This window comes from Furipterus horrens, unplaced genomic scaffold, assembly GCF_987537825.1.
Source record: "Furipterus horrens unplaced genomic scaffold, mFurHor1.1.pri manual_scaffold_6, whole genome shotgun sequence".
NCBI lineage: Eukaryota > Metazoa > Chordata > Mammalia > Chiroptera > Furipteridae > Furipterus > Furipterus horrens.
In genome coordinates, this window is record NW_028327176.1 from 152,083,872 (window position 1) to 152,109,464 (window position 25,593).

A 25,593-nucleotide genomic window follows, 5' to 3' on the forward strand; every position below is an offset into this window, starting at 1 on the left:
AGTAGTTAAGCTATGAAAAAATTTACATGTGTTATGACCAAATAAATTGCAGCTGTGGTTTTCAAACTGAATATTAGAAGTATCCTAGTTTTTATTTTTCCTTCAAGAATGATAGCTATGCCCAAGATCATCTAACGCTGATGAGGGCTAGTGAAGTTCATACCTTAAATCTGTACTGTGGTTAAATAAACAGAAAGCTTGCATTTCTGGCTTCATTAGCTGTTTTCGTGGTTGAACATTTATCATAACACAGGACATGAAACTTGGGTCATTTAGATAACTGATTTCACACTGCTTTTGAAATCTTTTAATTTGGTTGTTATAAAATTAGGGCTAGTTACCTAAAATCTAATTAAACACAAAGCCCACCTCACCTTTTTTGCTTTATCCACATTTATTAATGGTCTTAGAAATGTCTAACTGTGTTAAAGTCAAAACTATATTTATGTAAGAAAAATTTATCTTTTAATACATAACTTTTGTTGCTAAACAGTTCTTTAAAAGTATAATATTTTAAACTTTTTAATTATAAAAATAACATGTTTCTTTCTATACCCTCACTTCTCCCCAGTGGTAACCATATTTCTTTGCACATTGCAAATTGTGTGTAAGAAACAAAAATAAGATCATAGTTTACATAATTGCCTGAAAGGTTTTTTTTCACTCAATAATGCATAATGAAATGGCTTTTCTTTTTTTTTTTTTTTTTTTTAACACTGTAAGTATGGGTACTTGCTGAATCAATGTGCATCTTCTTGAGACATAAATTTTCATGACGAGTTATATCTCTGAAACTTTTTTCATCTGACCTCTATCTTAGAATGGAAAGATCACTCCTAACTTTGTAATGCCACAGGATGGAAAGACATCCCATAGAATAACACTCACTTTGATATTCCACCTCCAGCTGAACTGGTTTCACTCTGGCCAGGTTCCTAATGATAAACGTGGTTGTACCTGGTCACAACCTGGCTTACCTGGACATTTTTCACAGCTCTGCCAGGAGCCACACCTCCCAAATAAATAGGTCCTTTGATTTCCCAGGAAGCTCTAGTAGGAGGAAGACTTTCTTCTAGAACCCGAAGACCATCAATGATCAATCGACCACTGCTCTTTTCTCGAATAAATATCACCTGGACAGAGAGAAGGAAAAGAGCATATCTCAAGTATACTCCAGGATTAGGGGAGAGGCTGTGCTGCCTCTTCTCCCTACTTTCTATTGCAATACTGTGGAAAGTCTGTAGCAGATCTTTAGAAAAAGCAGTCCTTCTCTGAAGGTCAGAAGTTTGTCTCTTTCTTCAAAGCTTGATTAAAAGTTAAAGGCTTAATTTCTAAATACAGCTTATATTTAACAAAGCTCTTCCCAGCTGGCCAGCCCACATACTACCACCTACATTTGTTGTAATTTATTTTAAGGCAGCTTATATTGCTTAGTCTTCCATACACGCTGACTTACTTCAATACTTACGAAATTCTCCCTGTTATATCCTGTCTTCCTAACAGGTATACTTCTCACTTTGTATTTTTCCCAGCTTAGTCCATAAGACATTCACCAGTTGTTGTTGAATATTTGGAACATTATAGGCAATAGGAAAAAATCAAGTGAAAAATCCTTAGAAACCAAACTTCAGCTTATGTTGGCCATTGATTCTTTGATCAAAAAAATTGCATTGAAATAAAAAAGTTGATGCCAAAAGTATTACATTCTGTCTGTATCTCTCTTAAAATAGTGCGCTTTAGGATTTCTATAAGAAATTAGTAAAAGTTTTTGAAACTGAACTCTGCGCATATAGAAACAATTTTTAAGTAGATATTTCTAGAGAAACCCATAGTGGGGCATTAGTGACAGTCCCTTTGCCAGTGGTGGGTATTTGCAGGTAATAATATTCTCTGCTTCCAACTTACATCATGCCACAATCCATCATTATATTTCTCTTGGCTTCTAATCTTCAGTTTCTTGTGGCCAACATTAAACATGAAAACCAAGCGGCCATGGGTTAAGAAGAGAGTCATGAAGTCATTTTCTTCTTGATCTGAGACATAGAAAATCATCCCATGGGAAGATCGTGTTTTCAGACGAATGGAAAACTGAGATCTGGTAAATGAAAAGAAAAAGGTTACCACCTGTAAAATGAGACTGAGGGTGATCCTTAACTTCCCAAAGCAGCATTGCGAATCTACCTACTCTAAAGCAAAATTACTTCTCATGATCCCTTAACATTATTAATGAATATTGGGTAAGCATTGCTAGTTCAAAAATGTAATTCCTTCTCCACTTTTTATATATTAGGGATACATTCCATATTTAAGGAAGTGTTTCAGTTAAGGATCATATCATGTCTTGCTTTAAAAATATGGCTGCAATTAGTTTAGCAAAGATCTATATGTTAAGGAAACTTGTTCATGTGGACAAAATACTATCAGTAATTAATATGTATATGGAAATTTGCCTAGAAACAATATGATTTGTATATTATCTAAATTAAAGATTCATTTTTTCCCAGTAAAAATTAATTGATGGATGTCACATGTTAAACACAACCACCAAAATGTGTAGAAATTAAAACTTTCTAGATATTTAGTTCCAGGTCATAGATAAGATACATTTATTAGACTAACTTCTAAATTCTTCTTGAAGAATACAAAATACTGATTTTGCCTATTAGGTAAATAGCAAATTAGAAGGCATTATGTAGGAGTTTCCCATTGAATGCACTGCCTGTATAAGTATTTGAAAGATCTCTATATAAGACCTATATAAAAATATTTGGGTGCCAACACTTTAAAAGAAATTTTAATAATACTAAGTAACCTAGAGATTTGTGAAATACCAGGAAGAGATGAGGGGCTTCAGAGATAGCTTGAGGGCCAATAGAGATAAAAGCATATTTGTATTTTCAGTGTCTTATTAACCTTTCAACAGTTCAGAATCATTCCCATTTATAATCTGAAAGCAAGTTATATGGAAGAGGAAAGGTGATATCAAGGTTAGATGAGTCCTGGAAATTTGCCCCATCTTCCTTTCTTATATACTCTCTCTCTGTCTCTCTCTTTTTTTTTTTTTTGATAAGACACAGCAAACTCTTAGGAGAAATGCTACTTTATGCACCTTACTTTTGGGAAGAAAGTCACAGAGAATATAATTTATTGAAAAATATAAATTGTATACTAGTAAGTATTTATTTTTATGGTAAAAGAACATGATTAAGGCGGCAAAGAGAGGAACTAACATGGGAAAAAGATGACATATGGTAAATAAAGATGAAGCCCAGTCATGGTATTAAGTAAGGTTCTGGAAAAACAGTGTGTTACTTTACTTTTCACCAAAATCCCCTCTTAAGTGTTCAAACTCTTGGCGGCTGTTGGCTGTTCCTCCATACTGATAGGCATGCTCTATTGCTCTAGGGCTGTTGGGAAGGTGGCAGTGAGAGTCTCTCGGAGCATTCCTCTCTAGGAATTTCAGGCCAACAGGATCCCATGAAGGTGCATCTTTATTTTTCTCTCCCTATAAGAACAGGAAATATGGTAAACAATATTAAGGGATAAAAGTGGCATACTAGTAGCAAAAAGTCATTTGTTATTTTCCTAACAACAACAATAATAAGATAATTACTATTTGTGCACTTCCAATTAATGAAATGCTATTTATGCTTACCACCATAAGCAAATGACAATAACAGCAACCAGCAACAACATAATGTTAACAAATCCAAAATTCTAGTCTATGATAGTAAAGCAGAGTTAAACTGAAGCTATAGGGATAATGCTCTATCATTTAAATTGAGTGCACATCTTAACCAATGGTGAAAAAATAATTGGCAATAAAATAGCACTAAAGAATCAGTCAATAAAATCCACATTCTATAGGAAACAATATCACTTGTAACACACACATTGTTTATTTACACATGCTGTGTAAAAAGTTAAAATACTTAAAAACATCTTCAAATATTTAAGAATGCTTTTGGTGGTAAGATATAGAGCAAACTTTTAGGTGAAGGATATGCAATGCTTTAAATCAATTATCTTGTACTCTTAAAAATTGCACTGCTGACTTTAAAATTTAGAGTTATGAAACTATAGGCTACTATTTAATAGTTATTTAGTCTTACTTTCTGAAGCAAAAGTAAATGCAAATAAATCTGATCATTCAGGCATTTATTCATTTATTCAAACAAATGTTTATTGATTACCTAATAGGTAGAAGTGAAGGAGAAAGAAATCAATATTTCTGTAAGCTTCCATGGGCAGTGTGTGGTGGGGAATAGAAAGGTGAGTGAGAAATGGTTCCTGTATTTTAAGAAACTAAAAATCTAAAGGCATAGGTATATAAATAGCAAATTCGAAGACAAGTTGATGCGAGATAGAAAGAACCTTAGATGATTTGCTAGAGAATGGTGTTTTGTTTTTTAAGTGATGAGGAGTCACAAATGTTTTAAAAGCACAGAGTGGTCAGATTTGACCCACTTAGGAAGAAAGCTTGTAACATAGGAAATGTAGAAAGGAAGGAAAATGTTTGGTAGTAGGGAGAACTAGAGCATGCAGCAAGAGCCAGGATGAGTGAGATACAGGATTACACAGGGAAAAATATCCTGGTTCCAGGTTATTAAGTGAACACACATGTTTAGTTTCCACCTCTCCCTAATTACCATTGAAATGTCAGAACTATACACAAAAAAGTAAATCCATCATAGTCCTAGAAAATCTAGGGGGGTTTCTACTAGAAAAACAAAGTAGTATAGAAATTTCCAGCAGATATAATACAATTTGAAACAGATTGACAATAAAACTCTTAATCTTATATGGGCAAAGGACAAGACCTTTCCCCAGAAATCAGCCTTTCAGGCAAAAGCCAGAATTACTCTCAGAATCCAACTGCGGGCGGCGGGTGCCAGTGCTCTCCGCTAAGAACAGCAGCTCCTAGTCTGGTTTTGGCAGTGGAGACTCTCACAGGGGTGGTTGGATTAGAGAAAGTGAGGCGGTGCTCAGAGACCCATCCTAAGGAAAAGCCCACCTGTTCCACCATCCCCGCTCCCCCTCCTCACATGTAATCAGGACTCGGAACCTGATCCGCTGCTTCGGAAGCCAGGTTTCTCTCCTGGATGGAGGAAATGCACACAATTGTCAACGTCTTTTGACCCAGGCCCTCACCTATTAAATGATGGCCTTAGCTTCCAGCCGTGAGCAGGCAGAATAGGATGGAGTGGGGCTTCAGGGCGACTTTTCCTCTAACATAGCTTGGGAAATTTTCTCAAACTCCATACTTTATTCCAACCTTAGTGAAGCAAAATGCCTTATAATGGGAACTATGATCATCTTTGGCTCACTGAAGGGCACAGAACACGCTTTGCATGGGGCCTGGAGGGTGGAGGTGAGAGGGTGGGGGGGGGTGTTGGAGGCTTTCTCTGATTCTGGCTATTCCTCATTCATTCCATTCCTACAGAGATGCTCTGGCTCTTTCTCAGTCAGTCCATGCACTTAACTATGGGAAGAGCAACACTGCATTTAGACTACAGGGGCTCAGCAAATCATGGGGTTATTAGACCATGACCATAATCTCAATTTATCTGCCCTGCCTTTCTCTGCTTCAATGTGGGAATACATGGACTAGGTTCTTTTCCTTGCCTTCTATAAAACTTAATAAACACTGAAATCTTTGTGTATGGCAACCAAGTACTATAAATCCTTTGTGAATATATGCTCTGAATATTAATGATAATAAAAAAGAGAGGTTATAATTTAATCACTTCACTATCATATAATACAGAGACAGTTTATTATCCTAAAATGGCTATGTGTGGGGATTCTCACTGAACCACATTAGACTCTGTCCTTACCCACGTAATTTATTTCTCTGAGGATCTATTAGTTGCAATCCAACTGGGGTACTAATTTCAATTTAGCAAGATTCTTTTGTTTCAGGTAACAGCCAAACTATTTAAGTTCCTCAAGAAAAAGAGGGCAATATATTATAAGGGTATGTGAGTATCTTAAGAACACAATCTAAGAGAAGATAGTATAGTGGGGTCCTACCAAAGGCAAGAATCAGGAATTGAAAAGCTAGGAAGACTCAAGGCACTCCTTTTCTGGGTGTTTCTGGTATCTCAGCTTTGTTTTTGCTCTGAGTGTCTGTTATTCTTTATGTGTGAGACAGCTTTCTGCCTTTTTTTCTTTCTCTTTCAACCACTTTTCTTTCTCTGTGTGTGATTAACACAGAGATCTTAGGTGTACATGTTTTCTATTCAATGACCAGCTTAGACTAGTCTCTCTGGGTTCTGAGTCTCCAAAAGAGAACATGATGGCCCAGTTTAATTGAGATGATCTACCCTGGTCCAATCATCTACATCAATGCAGATGAGGTCACATATCTAAAATACTGGGACTCCCTGGTAAGTAAGGAATGATTTCTCAGAGAACGGAGTAGTTGGCCAGATACCCCAGAATGATGCCTATTACAATGTGTAGAATATTTATTATCACATTGAACACCAAATGTGAAAATAATTTCCCAATTAAATTTGAAAACATAAAAATTACAAAAAGATTTTAGCCTGGAACATAGGTGGCAAGACAGATGTTTTTATATACTAATGAGAAAATATAAAATCACTTTTACTTTCTTGGAAAGTAATTTGCTTTGGCCCAGTAATTCTGACTCAAAGAACACATCTTAGAAATTTATTCAGCAATATGATTAAAGATTAATGTATTATGATCTTCATCCATAAAAGAGAAAAAACTGGAAACAACTGAAAGTCTATTAGTGGTTAAATGTATTATAATAAATGTATAAAATGAAATATTAAAGGTTATTGTGAAAATAAATGATTATAAGCCCAGCCCAAACCTGGCTCAGTTGGTTGGGCATCATTCACAAAGCGAAAGGTCAACGGTTTGATTCCAGATCAGGGCACATGCTTGGGTCATGGGCTTCGTTCCTGGTCAAGGCATGTAGGAGAGGCAACCAATCAATGTTTCTCTCTCACATGAATGTTTCTCTTCCTCCCTTCCCCTCTCTCTAGAAATAAACAAACTCTAAAAATTATTATAAGCTGCCCTGGATGGTGTGGCTCAGTGGATTGAGTGTCAGCCTGCAAACCAAAGGCTATCAGGTTTGAGTCCTAGTCAGGGCACACGCATGGGTTGCAGGCCAGGTTCCCAGTTGGGGGCACATGAGAGGCAACCACACATTGATGTTTCTCTCCCTCCCTTCCCCTCTCTAAAAAGAAATAATTAAAATCTTTAACAAAGTTATTAAAAGCCCAAATTTCTGTCATTCAGGCTTGATAAAAAATTTAAAAAAGGGTCTAGTCAAGGAAAAAGTATAAAGGACCCATGGACATGGACCACAGGATGGTGACTGACTGTGGGAGCAGGGGGTGGGTGGGGAAGGGGAGAGCAGTGGGGGAAAGTTGGGACAACTGTAACTGAACAACAATAATATAAAATATATTAAAGAAAGAATAAAAATCTTAAACCAGATGTCACAAGGTTTTCTTGGTAGTTATTTAAGAAGCTATTGATACAAGGGTAAATATAGGAGAAGATTAGCAAACACTAAATAATATAATACTATTATATTATTTTAATTACTAAATAATATAAGTGAAATCTATACTGATTCTGTATCTTATTACAAAGTTGAGTTTCTAAGAGGTTCTTATAATATTGAAAAATTTGTGTTAATGGTCTCAAGAGCTGTTGATTGTAACCTTGAGGCTATGAATGTTTAGGAAACTACACTTGATGGACAGCCTCATACAGAAAACTATATTCACTTAAAGGGATAAACTCTGTTTGCTTTATTAGGTTAATTTTCCTCATCAGCCTCTGATATTAACCTGCTATCTATGATTCATTGATCAGTGCTCAGCTAAAAAATTCTCAGAATAAACATTTTGGCATCAAAATATAAAGGTGACAATAAGATCTCATTATAATTTAATAGTCTCCTCTGAAAAATCTTTCAAAGTGTCCTTTAGTAAAATCCTTCATAAAAGTCAATGAAATAATTTGTCTGCTTGAATCACTTTATAAAATCTTCCATGTGAAATTAAGGAGAGGTCCTGAAAAACTTGTAAGATTTTATCATACATGAACAAAATTATTAACATTGATAAAGAAATCATGTGTGAAAAAGAGAAGTTTTACAGGGATTCTACAAAGTGTTCTACATAATCTGAAATACATGGTCAGCAAAAATCCAAGATATAATGGTCAGTGAAAAACCAACAGAAGAAAGAAGCTGATGAGCATACTCCCTCTCCTCTGCTGATAGTTCCAAAGCCAGGCTTGGGAAGAAACCAGTTCTTCCTCTAAAAATATGCTCAACCTCACTAGCATTCAAGAACATGCAAATTAAAACTTATATTTGTCCATTAAAATGACAAAATTGTAAAAATTTGACCATATCCAATGTTAGCAATAGTGAGGGACAGTAGGTTCTTTCATATACTATTTGTGATAATGTAATTCCCTTAATCTGAGCAATTCTGATTTTAGGAATTGACCTCCAGAAACATGAGACTTTATAGACATATAATAGCTCATGTTTTTTGAATGTTTACTCTACGCCAGGCAGTGTTAAGAGCATTTCAAGCATTAACTCATTAATCCTTATCACAACTCTATGATAAAGACAGCTAACATTTATTAAACACCTATTATGTGCATTGCTTTAGGCTCTTAGGATACATCAATGAATAAAACAAAGTAGCTTGTATTCTGGCAGAGGAGACAGACAATAAATAATAAATATAATAAAGTACATGATCAATTAGAATGTAACAAGTACCACAGAAAAAAGAACTACTAGAAAAAGACAAAGGAAATCAGTAGTACTATTAGTGTAGGTAGCTAGATATTAATAAAGGAAAAGGCAAAGGTAATCAGACAGTATGAAGCCTAATAATCTGGGAAGCTGAATTCAATATTGGGCTTGCTTCACGAGGAAGCTGCAGTTTCTCACACTACCCAGGGAACCACCAGTCCATTCCCCAAAGATTACTAGAGGGAGGGATAAAACAATAGAGGAGAAATTCCCCATCTGGGTATATGCCCAGTAGAAGCCAAGATGGCACAGGAGGAGATAGTTCCACTTTGAGGCACAAGCAGTAGCAGTTAAGATGATGACCATAAAGTCTGTCTGTCTGGCCTGGGAAAAGGATCATATTGGATAAGGAACACAGAACCCTAGAAGATCTAGGATATGAATTGGTTAGGGGGAGGATCCAATGCAAGCCCACGAGAGCTTGTGATGTTGATTGGTTAAAGAAGTGCCTGACCCTTCCCAAACCCAGGATAATATAATCCCAGCTTAACAAAGAAGCTCTCTCTCTCTCTCTCACTCAGTAACATGTGCTCGCTCTGTTCACTAGCGCACTTTCTCTCCATTGCAGCCATGTGGCCCTAGCAGCCACCCGGGGCCCACAGAAGACTACACCGGCCTGGGCACACAGCCAGCTAGAGCACAACCAGAACACACACTAAGTTAGCCAGATGTTGACAAAGACTGGATTGGATTGAACCAATGGCATAGAACTTTTGGACCTTGGCCTTTGTACTGGACTCGATGACGACAAGGCTAGACTGTTTCTATGGTGGGACAGATGGAGATGAGACACTGGAGCTGAACCCAGGGCAGTCCTTTGTGTTTGTTTCAGCTGCTTTGATAAACCTTACTGCTACATCACAACCTCCCATACATGGGGCCCTGGAATTCTTTCCTCGTGACTCTGTGAAAGGACTTCATTGTCACTGGTGACAGTACTGTGGAAGGCAGGAGGAAGTCTGGGGTAAAAGTAAGCCTCATTAAGATGACAATTGAAACCCTGGCTGGTGTGGCTCAGTGGATTGAGTGTTGCCCTGTGAACCAAGTGTTGCTGGTTCGATTCCCAGTCAGGGCACATGACTAGGTTGCATGTCAGGTCCCCAGTTGGGGGCGCAAGTGAGAGGCAACCACACAGTGATGTTTCCCTCCCTCTCCTTCTCCTTTCCCCTCTCTCTAAAAATAAATAAACAAACAAATAAATTATTTTTAAAAAAAGATGACAATTGAGCAATCCTAGGAGGAGGAGGAAAAGGAGTTGTCTGTGCAGATATCTGGGGAAAGAGTGGTCTAGGCAGAAGGAAAGCTCAAGTAAAGACCTTAAGGCTGGAGTGTGCACGGTCCATTCTAAGAACAGCCAAAAGATCAGTGTGCGGAGAAGAGCATGTGAGGGAATGAAGCCTGGATAATATAAGGCCTTTTATGACATCGTAGGAAGTTGGAATTTTATTCTGACTGAAGTTGAGATCCATTTTGAGCAGAGGAGTGATATAATATGATGTATTTATAAGGATCTGGCTGTTGTGTTAAGAAGAGACTGTTGGGGAACAAGATAGAAGCAGGGAGGTCTATTAATAGGCTATTGCAGTAATTAATATGGGAGGTGATAGTGGCTTAGACCAGTGGGGAGAACATTGGCCCCTGAGGACATTGTTAAAATTGCATAGGAAGGGGTGGGTGGGAAAGGTTAGGCTAAAAGAATGAGAAAGAATGGTAGAGAATATAATTTAAAGAACTTAAGATATTGGACTTCTGGTCAAGATGGAGGTATAGGTAAATGGGGCTCACCACCTTGCACAACCACAGTAAAAAGTACAACTAAACTACAAAACAACTATCACCCAGAATTGTCAGAAAATCGAGCTTTATGGAAGTCCAACAACCAAGGAATTAAAGAAGCCACATTCATCCAGAGAGGTAGGAAGGGTGGAGATGCAGAGATGCAGAATGGGCAGCCCCACACCCACATGTGGTGGATAAAAATTGGGAGGAATACCTTGGGAGTGAGGGATCCCAGCCCCAGACCAGACCACTCAGCCTAGGGTTCCAGTGCCAGGAAGATAAGTCCCCATAACTCCTGGCTGTAAAAACAAGTGGGGGATTGGGTGGCAAAAGAAACTGTGGGATTTTCAGGTGTCTCCTCTTATAGGGCCGGCAATGGACTTAGGACTTACGCAAACTCACTCCCTCTGGGCTCCAGTGCCTGGGCAGCAGCTGGAAGGGCACCAGTGGAATACAGGGAAAAACTGAAGTGTCTGGCATCAGGGTGAGTGCCCGGGGACAGCTTCCTCTTGGATAAAACTCAAGGGTCCAGGTAGCGGCTATTATTCTTTGTCTGAGCCCTTCCCCCCAGAGAGCCACAGAGTGGTGACACCATATCTGAGACTCCGTCAACCTGGTTCACATGAGTTGCCCTGCTCAGGCAAAATTAACCTAAGGCTCTGCCACATCCAACTTATGGGTGTGCTTTTCTACAATAGGCCACGCTACTAAGACAAGGCGTCGAAGGAGCTCTTCTTAATATCTAGAAACAAACACAGGGAGGCTGCCAAAATGAGGAGACAAACAAATATGGCCCAAATGATAGAACAGAACAAAACCCCAGAAAAAGAACTAAACAAAATGGAGATAAGCTAGCTATCAGATGCAGAGTTCAAAACACTGGTTATTAGGATGCTCAAGGAACTCACTGGGCACTTCTACAGCATAAAAAAGACTCAGGTAGAAATGAAATTTACACTAAGGGAAATAAAGAAAAATTTACGGGGGATCAACAGTGGAGTGGATGAAGCTGATAATCAGATCAATGATTTGGAACATAAGGAAGAAAAACACATTTAATCAGAACAGCAAGAAGAAAACAAAATCCAAAAAATGAGGATAGGGTAAGGAGCCTCTGGGACGAGTTCAAATGTACCAACATTTGAATCACAGGGGTGCTGGAAGGAGACAAGAAAGAGCAAGAAATTGAAAATGTATTTGAAAAAATAATAAAAGAAAACTTCCCTAATTTGGTGAAGGATATAGACAAATAAATCCAGGAAGCACTGAATTTCAGACAAGATGGACACAAAGAAGACCACACCAAGACACATCATAAAATGCTAAAGGTTAAAGATAAAGAGAGAATCTTAAAAGCATCAAGAGAAAAGCAGATAATTACCTACAAAGGAGTTCCCATAAGACTATCAGCTGATTTCTTGTAAGGAACTTTGCAGGCAAGAAGGGACTGGCAAGAAGTATTCAAAGTGATGAAAAGCAAGCACCTACAACCTAGATTACTCTATCCAGCAAAGCTATCCATCTAGAATCAAAGGGCAGAGAAAGTGTTTCCCAGACAAAATAAAGCCAAAGAAGTTCAACAGAAACAGAAACATAGATATGGAGATCATTGGGAGGGTTATCAGTTGGGAGGGGAAAGGGGGAGCATGGGGGAAAAGGTTCAAGGATTAAAAAGTACAAATTGGTAGATAAAGAACAGACAGGGAGATGTTAAGAACAGTACGGGAAATAGAGTAGCCAAAAAAATGTATATGCATGACTCATAGTCATGAACTAAAGGGGAGATTGCTGGAGGGAATAGGGGGTACTGGGTATAGGGGATCAAAGGGGGAAAATTGGGAAAACTGTAATAGCATAATCAATAAAATATATTTTAAAATAACTCAATGTTTTGATAATGGGACAGCTCTAGTGATGACAGATCAATTGTACATGTGAGTGGTTGAAGTGGAGGTCAAAGAAAGGGGGAAACAAGGGTAAAACTAGAAGCTTTAATAATTTCCATGATTATGAGAAAAGCCTGAGATTATTACACAAAAGCAAATGATATTAGAGAATAATAGTACTAATAATATGATATATAAAAATTGTTAAGTATGGAGAAATTTTAATCATGCTATTGAAAAGCAGCTGGAAGCTTGAGTAAAAGCTGATTCAAACTGCTTCTTTAGGAATAAGAATTGATGGAATGAAACTGGTAAATGAAATATCTGCTAGTACAAGAATCTTTTCTTTCATAGGTACATTTGCAAACTAGGGTAAATTCTACAAAGCATCAGTGTCTAAAGTTGTGTGCATGGAACATATAAGGGCAATTGGGAACTGGGCACAGTATTATCTTTTACCTTTTTATTCTGACTTGTTTTAGATTTTGAGGAATTTTTTCCTTTTTTGTGAAGGAGCAACAATGGTGAAGATTCGATGGGACATTCATAAAGAGAAATGTGGACTTTTTCAGAATACCGCTGGAAATCTTCGACCTCTACATCTCTGTCCAACCTATGTTTGTAAGAATGGGGTAAAGAAGCCTTAAAAAGATTGTTCAGAATACTTGATGAAAACTATAGAAGTCAGAGAACTTTACAATTAGATTTTTTCTTGTCTGTGTGTGTGATGGGTCTTTATCCATCAACCACTGTCTTAACCGCAGTCCTTTAAATGATCATTTAACCAATGTACTAATCACCACATTCTGACAGATGAACATCATTTCCCTCTCCACACTCTGGAAGATTGGGCTGCCTCTGTATTACTTAATTGATACTAAATTCCTCCCTTGCTTTTTCTTGTACTCAGGGACTCCTCATTGTCTTTGTTAAGGACCTGGATTAATGACTTTGTTTAAAGTCATGCATTAAATTAAGAACACTTTCCTAAGCCTCTAACAAGGGTTTGCATATGTTGCTCTGTACTATATCATTAATAAGAAGTACAGAAATAATCGCATCTAATATTTATAGCTTGTTGTATGCCAGATGTTTTATGTACATTATCTCATTTAATCATCATAACAAGTGTACCTGGCAGACACTATTATTACCTGCATCTTGCAGGTGAAGAAACAAAGGCTTATTTTACCAAGGTCATACAGAAATTAAAGGGCAAGAAAATCTAATTACAAACCCAAGAATGTCAGCTGCTTAAGCACATGCAAGCTTCTAATTACTACCCTAATGCCTCTGATATGGTTCATAGCTCTGTTTTAATGATGTAAATATTTTCATTATTGACTTGATCTTCTTTATCAATCATGCAGATTAATAAAAAATAAAAATATTATACCTGGTAAAGTAGGCATTACTTATACAGCCGGTGAAATTAGCGTGCTGGGGACTGATGGGTGAGCCACCGAAGTAAAACTTCTTTTCACCTGCTTGTGTGTGTTCTGGTTTCCCTTTGGTGGGGTTCTTACTCCCGAGTCTGCTTTTGTCTACTACCAGTTCATATCTACAAAGGAAAACACTTCTTTACACACCACACAAATAACATTCTACCTTGAGTTCAAGGTTTCAGGTTTCTCATGGAACTGAAATAGGACATCTAATGAATAAAAAAAAACCAATTTTCTAGACTCTTTATGAGGCCTAGGATAAAACGATTGGATATTTCCATACACAGTAAAGGCCTTCCAAACCATGATTGGCTCTAAACCCATATAAGTAAGAAGTTAAGATGACTAGTCATCAGCATTATTTTTTTTTCTTTTCTTTTTGATAGATAAAAAAAGAAACAGAACATACCTCACAGTGATCATTTAAACACATTTGTGAGAGAGCATTTTCACTGTAAAGCGCATTCAATGGTTGTGATTCTGACTGGAAATGGAGTCCAGCAAAGGCCTATTGATATTTTCCTTTGATGGGAGGGCTCCATGGAATTGGACATAGAATGGGAGCAGTCTACAACAGAGGTTCATGTCTTATCCCAGAAAGTTTTCTTATTATGGAAACAAAAGTCAGTATTACAGATTTTAAAGATGAAATTAGAGATTTTAAAATGTGGCCATAAATGTAGCATTCTCCATTGCCAAACTAAAAACTAAATGAAACCAGTATTTGCCGAGATCTTTCTACGTGCAAAACACTGCCCTCCACTGAGTAGGTATGATGTTCAGGCACTTTCCTTGAGGAGATTGTAGCCTATAGTTTTACTGGGGGAAAAAAACCTTTAATTTCCTGTTAAGTGATTTTTATAGTGACTTATTTAGCATGTCTTGAAAATTAAGAGCATTTTTTAAAAAAAGGAGGTAAGGAGCTCCTTCTAATATATTTTTAAAAATATATAGAAGAGTAATAGGATAGCCTATTATTTATTCATAGTGACTATTTGACAGAGTCTTGCTATGCATATAACATCATCTGGTGGAAAGAATCTCTAGCGAGACGCTCTACCTTGTGGGTGAGACAGAGGTAACTATGAAGTGGGGCAGCCCGTCGTTGTACTGCTTGTCTGCCGACTGCACCTGGGTTCCCTTCACATTCATGACCACAGTGCCGTTATCCAACACAACGGAGAATATGTCTGACTGAAAGGCAAGCAAGGTTTTTAAGTAGGGATCCATGTATGCAAAAGATAAACATGTTTTCAACATTTACTTAATGCTATAGCTTTAAAGGAACACCCAGTGTGAAGGAAGTTTGCTTATAAAATACTTTCTATGAATAACAACAAAAACAGAATACTTAATTGCTTACTGTTGATGTTGTTTGTAAAATTAGACATGTTTCGATGGAAAAAGAAGTCTCCTAGATTTAGAACTGAAATTTCTGGTGATTTTGTCCTGTTGAGAGTTGTCCTGACATCAGCCACTTTCCTAACTCAGAAATCTCTACTCTATCATGTCTCACTTTTAATTCCTTTTGACAAGGAAATATTTGAACCTCCTTGGGGATGTAGCTAGGTGACCAGGCAAAAGTTAATTTGCTAGTTAGGGCTTTGAAATGTTTCACTTTTCATCTCTAAAGGCAGAAGAGAAATAATTTAAAAAGCAAGTTATCATCTCTTTTTCTGAATTTTCTTATTGTTTGTTTTAAAATATTGGCAACATGATAATCTTTCTTCTCCACTATGGGCACCAAACTCCACAGGTAGCCCAGTACATAACTACTTTGGGGGGGGGGTGTACTAAAAGTGTTATTTAATTAAGCATGGTAACCTGAGGTAGGTTAGGTGACAGAGGTCCTACAAAGAGCTTTGGGTAAATTCTACTGATTTAAATTCAATTCAATATAAATGCAATAGATACAAAGTTATAAGTATGAAAAGTGAAAGCTGCTGTTGTAAATTATATTATGACCTAATCCATCAGTGTATCTACTGGTGATGACCTTTTCAGAGGTAAGTCAGTTGCATTTTAAGATCACTAAATCTCTGAAGATTTTATTTTATTCTTGAAATGATATATCTTTAAGTTGAGCTCAAGTGTTCTGCAGCAAATGCAAGCAGAGAGAAGTACATTCTTTTAACTAATTTAAAAATTAAATCACACATATGTTTGTTCTTAACATAAAGTAGTTAATATTTTTTGTGCCATGGGCTCCTTTGGCAGTTTGGTGATACATATGGACCCCTTCATAAAATAATGCTTTAATATGCACAAAGGCAATGCATAGGAACACAAGGAAACCAATTATGTTGAAATACAGTTTCAAAATATTAAAACAATAAATCTGTGATACAGTAATATATGTACTTTATTAAGGCATTAAATAATAAAATCTAGTATCAGATCTAATAACTACTATAATTTAGAAGTGGCTATGAGCAAAAATAATATTTTGAGATATCTATGATAACTTAAATGTGAAATGAAAAAGTTATAGGTACTGCCAATATTATTGTGATTTGTTGCCAATGTTCACAATTGAAGAAAATGTTAAATTTTAGTTAGAGCAATTAAGTATGTAATTTTACCCCACCCAAGTCTACAGACCTCCTAAATTCTTTTCATGAACCCCTGAGGAGTGGGTCTATGAATCCCAGGTTAAGAACACCTGATATACAATATATATAATATTTTATAAAGTGTCTGTAATGAGGCATTCTGTCTGTGTACATGTGAGTCAAATGAAGCTGAATCAAAAATCACTGTTCATGTGCTTAAAATATTTTTAATAAACAAACAAAAAAAATCACAAAGAAGTTTCCTTAGGGAAAAGCAAATACTTACCCCTGAAGCATAATAGAATAGTAACCCATTTGGTTGTAATGTCTGGAAATTAAATCCTCCTTCAAAGCCATCAAAGAAAGATATTTTCTGAGTTGAAGCAATAAAACTCTGTCCATTGAAGTATGCTCTGCGAGATATCTGTGTGCCAAAAGAGTGAATTTAGTGTTTGTGATAATTATCAAGTGCTTAAAATGCAAATTTCTGACATATCAAAGGTCTTGTCTGCTAGTTTCTGTATTGATAGTCTTTTGTTAAATTTCTGGTTTATAATGGAATTCAAGCATGTAAACCTTTTTTCTGTGTTTCTCTAACAGATGGGGTTTCAACTTCTTTACTTCCTCTGTCTATCCTGAGTGAGTAAGGATGCTCACACAGCCTCTCTGGGCTTTGCAAACCCCACCCATGGAAAACGGAGGCAACTGGACCAGTCACTGGGAAACCCCACAAGTCTTCCTGGCTTAATGGTTCTTTCTGCTGGTGGCAGAAAGGAGCCCGAAGTGTACCGAGAATTACAAAGAAGTTGAAAAGAGCTTTACAGCTTTTGAGAGGGATAAGTTTTGTGTCTCTTTATTATTTATTATTATTAAAAAGATTTTGATTGGTACTTACAAGAGAGTCTTCTGGGCATCCATAGCCAACTCCCAGGGTTTCTGTCTGCTCTAATAAATTAAAATCTTTCTTTTGGAACTGGAAACCCTTCATGCATCCTCTGAAGTTTATATCTAGAAGAAGGTGTGCCCTTAGAGTCCTGAAAAAAATTAATCTTTACTGATATAGCTGTTATGATAATGTTACCCTACGTATATGTAGACTATGCAATTTAATTTTATTTATAATCAATTAAAACTGGCTAATTTAAAAGGCAAAAATGGTCAGATCTTGGCAATTTCACATGGTGTAAGTTGTCAAAGTAAACTAAGAAACATTAATTTCTTATGTCACAACTGGTAAGTGAGGATATCAACACAGTCTTCAGTCTTCTACTAATCCACTGGGGTCATAAACTTATCTTCTTGGCTTAATTCACCACACACTGTAATCAGCTAAGGCTAGTGTGAATGCTGGGCCTTGGGGTTACTAGGAAAGTAAGAAATCCTTTAAGATAAGGGATGGCATTTTTCTCAGTACTGCAATTCTAGTACCTATTATCATGCCTAGGAGTGCCCAAGAACATGTCATTGGATATTGAATGAAGTTAGTTTTTATCAAATTACAATGTCTTCAGTGTATTTTAGATGAACACTAGCCAAACTAAGGGGTAACACGTTCCTATATTGTGCACCGACAAGATCATACTGGGAGGACTGTACTGATGGACAGATTGGAGTGCACATAATGGTAACCATGGTGGGTAAAGGTCTAATGTGGCATAGTTGAAGGACTGAAGAGACTATTTAGTTTGAAGAGGAAGCTTGGTGAGCCTTTTAAACATATGAAGCATTGTGACATAGAAGGGGAATGGCACTAGTTGTGATTCCATATAAGGAAAAGCTTTATAAAAATTGAAGTCATTAAATTAATATATTTATTTTCATCCAGAGGTAGTCATAGATACACCACTACATTTTCCAAAGAGAGGTGTGAGGACTAATGGAGATGGGGATTCTGTACTGGACAAGAGGGTGAACTCTATCAGCATTTCTCACCCCCAGTTGTACAGTAGAATTAGTGATTGGGGAAGGTTTTTTTAAAAAAATATTATATATTTTTAAAAAAGCATTTCAGAATTTTTGGAGAGTGGTCATGGACATTGGTGTTTATAAAAGCCCTCTAGGTTATTCTAAAGAGAACCTGGGTTGAGAACCACTGGACTGGAATGTCTTAAAGATGTCTCTCAGTCTTAAAGGTTTCTGAAGCTACAAATTGATTATAATGAGAGACAGTGAATTTTTGAATATATTAGAATAACATTTCACCATACATAATTCACAACCCCTTGGATAAGCTTAAAATCAATACCCTCAGATGTTATTTGAGAATTCAAATATGTTTAAAATAAGACTAAAACAAAAGTAAAGGGACGAATTAAAGAAACCTATAGATTGTATCTAGAAGATACTAATTTAAGGGGGTCACGAGGACTGGCTGCAGAGGGCCCAAAGGTGCATAAATGTGTGTGTGTGCCTGTGCACATGTGTAGAAGTAGCAAGTGGGGGAGATTAAACCTTTTACTAGATCTATCTTGGCTGTTAAATAGTCAGTACATTGTTAGGAACAAACAGTCACTTAACAAAAAAACTTACCTGGATTGTAAGATTTCTGGGGGAGCCCCTCCAATGTATATGTCTGTAAAAGGTATTTTCATCTTTTCATTGTCCATGCTCTTGACGTGCCGTCTGTCAACTACCAAAATCATTTTCTTATCATTGTGGTAAATGATTGAGATCTGGGAGAAATAACACATAGTAACTCTTGATCACTATTTAACAATCAACTTTTTGAAGACTACTGTATATTTTAATTATTCTGGTTAAAACAGTTGGACTCCCATGTTCTTATGTTTGTTTGTTTACAACATGGAGAATAGATTTTCCTTTCTCACTCACAGACATGGAGAAGTTCACTTTCCTATAGAAGGACTTCCATATGGATAAGGAGCTGGCTCAGGAAAAATTTGTCATGAGACCAATTGATTTCTTTGGCTCCTTTGAGAGGATTTGGGAAAGAACTATAAACAAGTACCTTCTGGACCCTAGGCTGCATGTTACCAGGTGTTATTATTATTATTTTTTTTGTGACACAGTGAGGAGCCTTAACAAATCTGTGAAAATGCAAGTCAGATAAATAGTTAAAATAATCTTTTATTGTAAACCATCCTCATGAAGGCTATAGACTTACTGAGAAGAGAAATGTAGCCTCTTATTTCTCTCCACATTTTGGTTCAACTTCAAAGATATTATGTCTTTTAAACATTTTATTAAGTTGTATATTTAAAGTCATTATTAATAAAAATAGATGAAGTATATTACCAGTATACTGCACATCTGTTTCAAGACTAAAGAGTATTCTTTGTGGGCTGTCTTTATAAGGAAACTGTGTTAGTATTTTCCAGGTTTTTGATAAATGGTTTAAAAGGAGATTTTCTACTTACTTGTATCTACTCTTTTCATATTTAGTGGGGCTCAGAGGATAAGTAAAAAAAAAAGTCTATATAGCTATTCTTTGGCATTTTCAGCAAATGTATAGAAGGATTCTATAGGAGTGTCACTGTAATCAAGATATTGAGCATAACAGGAGCCTTTTGGTTAATAAAACAACTAAAATGAATATTTCAGTGACTTTTTTAGAAAGGTCAATTTGACAAAAACACACATTTTTTTTTAAAGCAAACGTTATCCTGGAGTTAAGTAGATGAGATCCCTTCAGTTAGTCTTTAGATATGAAGGCGTTCAGTTTAATTACTTTTCCACCTATCTCAGTTGAACACATGATTAGATCAATAGATCCAAGTTCAAACAGAATACCCAAATTGCAATGATTTGTACCTCATGGTATTTTGCATCATTTATTTGAGCTTTCTTCAAAGTGTCTTCAAGATGCACAGGGCCATTGCTAAATCCAAAGTCATAGAACACATGCAGGTAACCACTGCGCATTTCCAGGCTGAAAAACCTACTCTGTGGAGAAAAGGAAGTTAAAAGATGTGAGTGTCTGCAGATGTAGCTGAATTTGAGAAAGAATACTATATTCTTTATTACTGAAATTGTTTGAAGGCTAAAGATATCTCATGAAGTTCCTAAAATTACAACTAAATTACAACTACATCCACATCAGCGGTTATGTTTCATGTTACTACACCAAAATGTTAATAGTTATATAAATTTAAAACAACCATCTTCCATTGTTTTTTATTTACTTTATGAATTAATGAAATTATATGTTTACTTTATTGACCTTTTAAATTTTATTTTTTTTAATTTTTTTAATTTATTGAATTTATCGGCATGACATTGATTAATAAAATTATATAGGTTTTAGGTATATAATTCTATAATATGTCCTAGGGTGTTCACCACCCAAGTCAAGTCTCCTTTGCTTTTAAAAAATTTGAAAACAGATTATTATAGGCCATATGTATTCAACTTCCTTTCCTTCAGGCAACTTTTGAAAGTTATAACAAGTTAATAGATGTGATCGCATTTTATTTTAAGAGGAACATTGGTGATATTTAAAACAAATTCCAAGGCGTCCCAAAAAGAACCTTAAAAAGTTATCAGCAAATATGGATATAAATAGACCATTTCTGTGTTATTCTGAAGAACTGAATTTATGTAAATAAATGTGAAATTATTGTACACTTGTACCACACGATGTTCGAGAACCAGAGAAATTCTGTAATACTCAAGTAATGTACTAGTTAGGCTTGCTTGTTTCAGCAGATAATTCATAGATACAAGAATTCAATTGATCTGAAAAATAAGGTATTATGTAAAGTCTCTATTTTACAGAAATTGATCTTCTGAGTGGAGTTTGTATACTCCTAAGAATGTGGAAAGCAATCCATTGGGGAATAGAAAGAAAATCTTTCAACTTCTATTTATACTCATTTAAAAACTCTAAAATAGAAAGAAAAATGAACTTTTCATATTTAATACATAGATTGACCCTGGACCTTCATTTTGTCCTATGGATTCACACCTTATATGAGGCTTTGAGAGTGAAGTTCCACACTTGAAGGCCGGCAGTGGCCCCTCACCCATTTCTTTGCTCTTAGCTTTGCATTTTATCTCAGCGTGCTTGTTACATGGAGTTATAGGGGAGATGACTTGAAGAATAGAACATTTACAACGATTTTCTATTGAGACACCTTGAGTGACAATATTTTGAGACACATAGATGTTTGCAGATTACATGGTGCAAATTATTAAAAATGCTGTTGTTCAAAGAGAGCTACACATTCTTCTTTATAAAATGAGTTATTCTAAATTTATGCACCTTTATTTGTGATGACAAATGTCTTTCAGTCGTACGAAACCTGCTAGTTATTTTTAAAAAATACCTGATCTATAATTTCAATATAGGTGTATTTTAACAATGAATGAGAAAATAAATTGTTTTTTGAAGAAAGTTGTATACTGGAGAGTTGCTTTTTAAAATAAAAGCTTAATTTTGAAATAAATTGGACTTAGGCCAAGACTTTTAAATCATTTTATCACAAAGAGTTTAATGAGATTTTCAAAAACACTTAAATATATTTAATTACATTGTTCGAACACTACTATTAACAATAATTTTGCATCATTAACAAATAAAAATAAGTTTATTTAATTTCATCTTTATTTTAAAATAACAGTTATTTTTATTCAGTATTATCTTTATATAGATTGTCTTTTATTCCTAGTTTTGGATATTATTTATTTAATAAAATGCAGTGCTGGGAAATGCATTTCAGGTCTGTTTTTACTTATCGCTGACATCTACTCCCTGAAGAAAATAATTCAGTTTTGATTTCTAAACTAAAACCTCAGTTGGATGGCCTGACACAACCTTGGAAGGTTTCTAGAAATATGCAGAGCAGAAAGTAAATGAAATAAAGGAGAAGATCTAGGACTTTTTATTTGTACTCACTCCATTGACCATCAGGAGTATAAGTCCATTGTCAGCTGGTGTTCGAACTTCTATGTCAAAACGAGTCACCTGACCGTATTTCCCTCTCCTGGTGATATCTCTCACCACGGCATAACTAAAGCCATCAAAGAAGTAGCTGGCAGCCCGACTCTGAGTGAAGGCTAGTTTATCTCTGAAATAAAAATGCAAGGATCATATAAATATTGCAATGTTATGCTTTCCAAGCGAGGCATTTTTAACCCATCTCATGACATCTTTCTTGGACCTTCCAGCATTTAAATGAAGTCATGATGTCTGACTGCTGACATCAAGAAGTGTTTACAGGTAAGTTAAATGAATTGTTTTTAATGGATTTCTTCTTTACCCTATGTGCTAAGACAACAGAAGTCTCTAGTGAAACCCCAGTCTGTGGAATCCTAAATCAATGATACAAACAAGTCATTTAACACTTTTTATCACTGTACATATTCATTTATGGTAGAGAAAATCTGAAAAGTGCTTTCAGGCATGACTATTATGCAGCTTCAAAACCAGTTTCCCCAAAGAAAATATTGAGAACCTGGATATGGACCCACACTTGTCTCACCTGCACTTACATGGCTCTCAAAGTTTTTAGTACTCAACACTTTCTTACCTGGCACAGGGCACTGATTTGGAGGGATCCATATTGTAGATTTGCTTAAAGTTGTACAAGCTCATCACATCATTATTTAAAGTGGCCAATTCCAGGCAGCCAGTGAAGCCAGGCAGGTTTAAGCTGGCAGGAAGCTGTGCAACAGACAAAGCAATGTCAAATGTCCCATGATCACATTTCACCAGGATGATGTATAACAGGCAATTAAACAAATAGTAGGTCTAGGAGATCTACCCATTGGCACAGATATCTTTCTAGCCCTGAGTTTGTGTCTACTCTGTGCCAAACCATTTGGATAAATCATGATTTTTCAGCTCTACATATCTTAGCAGAGAGGGTGGGATTTACTGAACATACACTATGTGCCAGTCACTCACTGGGCAGTGAATTCATGACCAAAAGCAATCCTTATACGAGCTTTGTGAAGTAGTTATTTCTGTTCTCATATAAAAAGAAAGTAATTCTCAGGCTCAATAATGTGTCTATAATTAGTTACTGAACATATACTATGTGCCAGTCACTCACTGGGCAGTGAATTCATGACCAAAAGCAATCCTTATACGAGCTTTGTGAAGCAGTTATTTCTGTTCTCATATAAAGAGAAAGTAATTCTCAGGCTCAATAATGTGTCTATAATTAGTTAATAATAGTCCTGGAATTGACCCTGGCTGGTTTGGCTCGGTGGATTGAGCGTCGGACTGCGAGCTAAGTGTCGCTGGTTCGATCTTCCAGTCAGGGCACATCAGAGAAGGAAAACTCTGACTCCAAAAAACCTCCGCTGCCTTGCGGCATACCTCTTCAGGGGAAAGGCTAAGGGAGTAAACCCCGACAGAAAATCCGGAGCCGGAGTCCCTAAGGCGGTTTGACGTTGTAGTCAACACCGGCAACTCTTGCGGCGCACCTGAAGCCAAGCTGTACTGACTCTGTCTTTCCCCTTGGATCCTTCAGCTGTGAAGAGAGGGGGGGTCTGCTGCATGGGCAACAGCTGGCCCTCCATATCACCCTGCCCAGGCTTTGTAGCTTCACTGGAGAGGACACTCCAGTCCTGGAATTGAATCCTAGATAGACTCCTTATCTTCTTGGGTCTTTCTTTTATTTGCTTTTCACCAGGTCATACATTCCCTCCTAGATCCCACCCCCTTCTTCATATTTTATTTTATGCTTATATTAGTTGAGATAACTAAGTTTTTGAAACTGTCATCTGTGAACCTGAAGACTAGATGTAAACCCATAAGGTACAGATACTCCTGCAATAGATGGGAGTAGTATTAATTACATATGGATGTATCAGAATGAAATGAATTGATAGTCAAGTGTTAGCTATAGCTTGAATGCATCTGAGACTATGAAAATGTGGTAGCAGAGACCAGGTTTATATATCAGATTTGTAGATCTTGGTTCAGCATTCTACTACCCTCTGAGCTAAATTCTTTCTTAAAATGTCAAGGTTGCCATCCCATCCCCAAGTCATTGTAGGTCTTACAGATTTTTGAAAACAAATATTGTAAATTTGCAGTAAGCCAACATATAGCTGAAGAGCTTACCTTGAAGTTCGAGGGCACGCCACCAACATAAAACACAGTATCCTCAGGGTCCAGATCCAACAAGGAGTCATCCCCCGCAAATTCCCCCTTCTTAATAAACTTCTCCTCTGCAGTGCTACTGAGACTTGGGACTGTTAAAAACACCTTTCCATGTTTTCCTACCCTGTTGAGATAAAGAATTTACACTCTTTATTAGCCTGATAATTTATAGAAAATACACATTTTAATGTCACAATGTTAATGTTCCCTTGTCACAGAACTGGTGATTTGATTTTGTCACACTCATAAGCTTTTGTAGAATGTCAACAGTCAATGGGAAGGGTAAAAAAGACATTCTGTCTCTGAATTAACTCATGGATTGACCTGATAAGATGATCTAATAATTAGATTGGTATCTAAAGATGATGACTATTTTTTCTAACCTTTTGTTTTTCATTAAGATATTGGGGAAGGAGTAATGGAATAATGGAAGAAGGAGGAGGAAAAATAGAGGAAAGAAAATGCAAAATGCTACTTACAACATCCACAAGACTACTGTAAATGGAGTGTGTGTGTGTGTGTGTGTGTGTGTGATATGAAGTGTGCACACAAGCCCTGTGTGATGAATTAACTTTACCTTTCAATCTTGACAATGCTGAAGTAAGCAGGCCATGAACTGACAGGCTTGGAGTCCAGGGGAATCTCTACATCCTTAGTTCCCAAATTATAAACATACACCAGGTTATCATTTTTGATTGCAAGACCCATGTATTCTTTTTTGGCCTGAAATGTCAAGAAGTTGCTTAAATAAAATCCAAATGAATAAATATCGTCTTTTGTTTTCATTTATATAAAGGACAATAAGCAATTGCAATGCTTGGCTATATCAAGGTATGTTTGGATGAATTATTAGCAAAGTTCCTGTTAGACTAGGTAGTGCTTTTTTCTTTCCTGCTTCCCTGTGGCTGTCCCCCTGGACTTGTCCAAGTGCATCTGGACAGGGAGGCAAGCAACTGGAAGCTTGTGGACATTTGACAGCTTCCAGGAGTGTGCTAACCTTGCTTAGTTAACCAGGGGCATATGCAGCCTG

General features: G+C 36.5%; 1 protein-coding gene across 1 annotated transcript in view; it reads right to left on the reverse strand.

Annotated features, from left to right (window-relative positions):
• The window catches only part of LAMA4 (laminin subunit alpha 4), a 135,578-nt gene that overhangs the window by 8,708 nt on the left and 101,277 nt on the right, over window positions 1-25,593 (reverse strand). The window contains exons 20-33 of the mRNA XM_090279771.1: window positions 25,141-25,286; window positions 24,525-24,687; window positions 22,981-23,114; window positions 22,347-22,518; window positions 20,264-20,395; window positions 19,022-19,164; window positions 17,388-17,526; window positions 16,779-16,916; window positions 15,001-15,134; window positions 13,892-14,056; window positions 12,955-13,108; window positions 3,318-3,505; window positions 1,906-2,095; window positions 978-1,133 (exon numbers count right to left, since the gene is read on the reverse strand). Coding sequence (XP_090135897.1) covers window positions 978-1,133; window positions 1,906-2,095; window positions 3,318-3,505; window positions 12,955-13,108; window positions 13,892-14,056; window positions 15,001-15,134; window positions 16,779-16,916; window positions 17,388-17,526; window positions 19,022-19,164; window positions 20,264-20,395; window positions 22,347-22,518; window positions 22,981-23,114; window positions 24,525-24,687; window positions 25,141-25,286 — 2,154 coding nt within the window. The remainder of the gene's footprint in view (window positions 1-977; window positions 1,134-1,905; window positions 2,096-3,317; window positions 3,506-12,954; window positions 13,109-13,891; window positions 14,057-15,000; window positions 15,135-16,778; window positions 16,917-17,387; window positions 17,527-19,021; window positions 19,165-20,263; window positions 20,396-22,346; window positions 22,519-22,980; window positions 23,115-24,524; window positions 24,688-25,140; window positions 25,287-25,593) is intronic.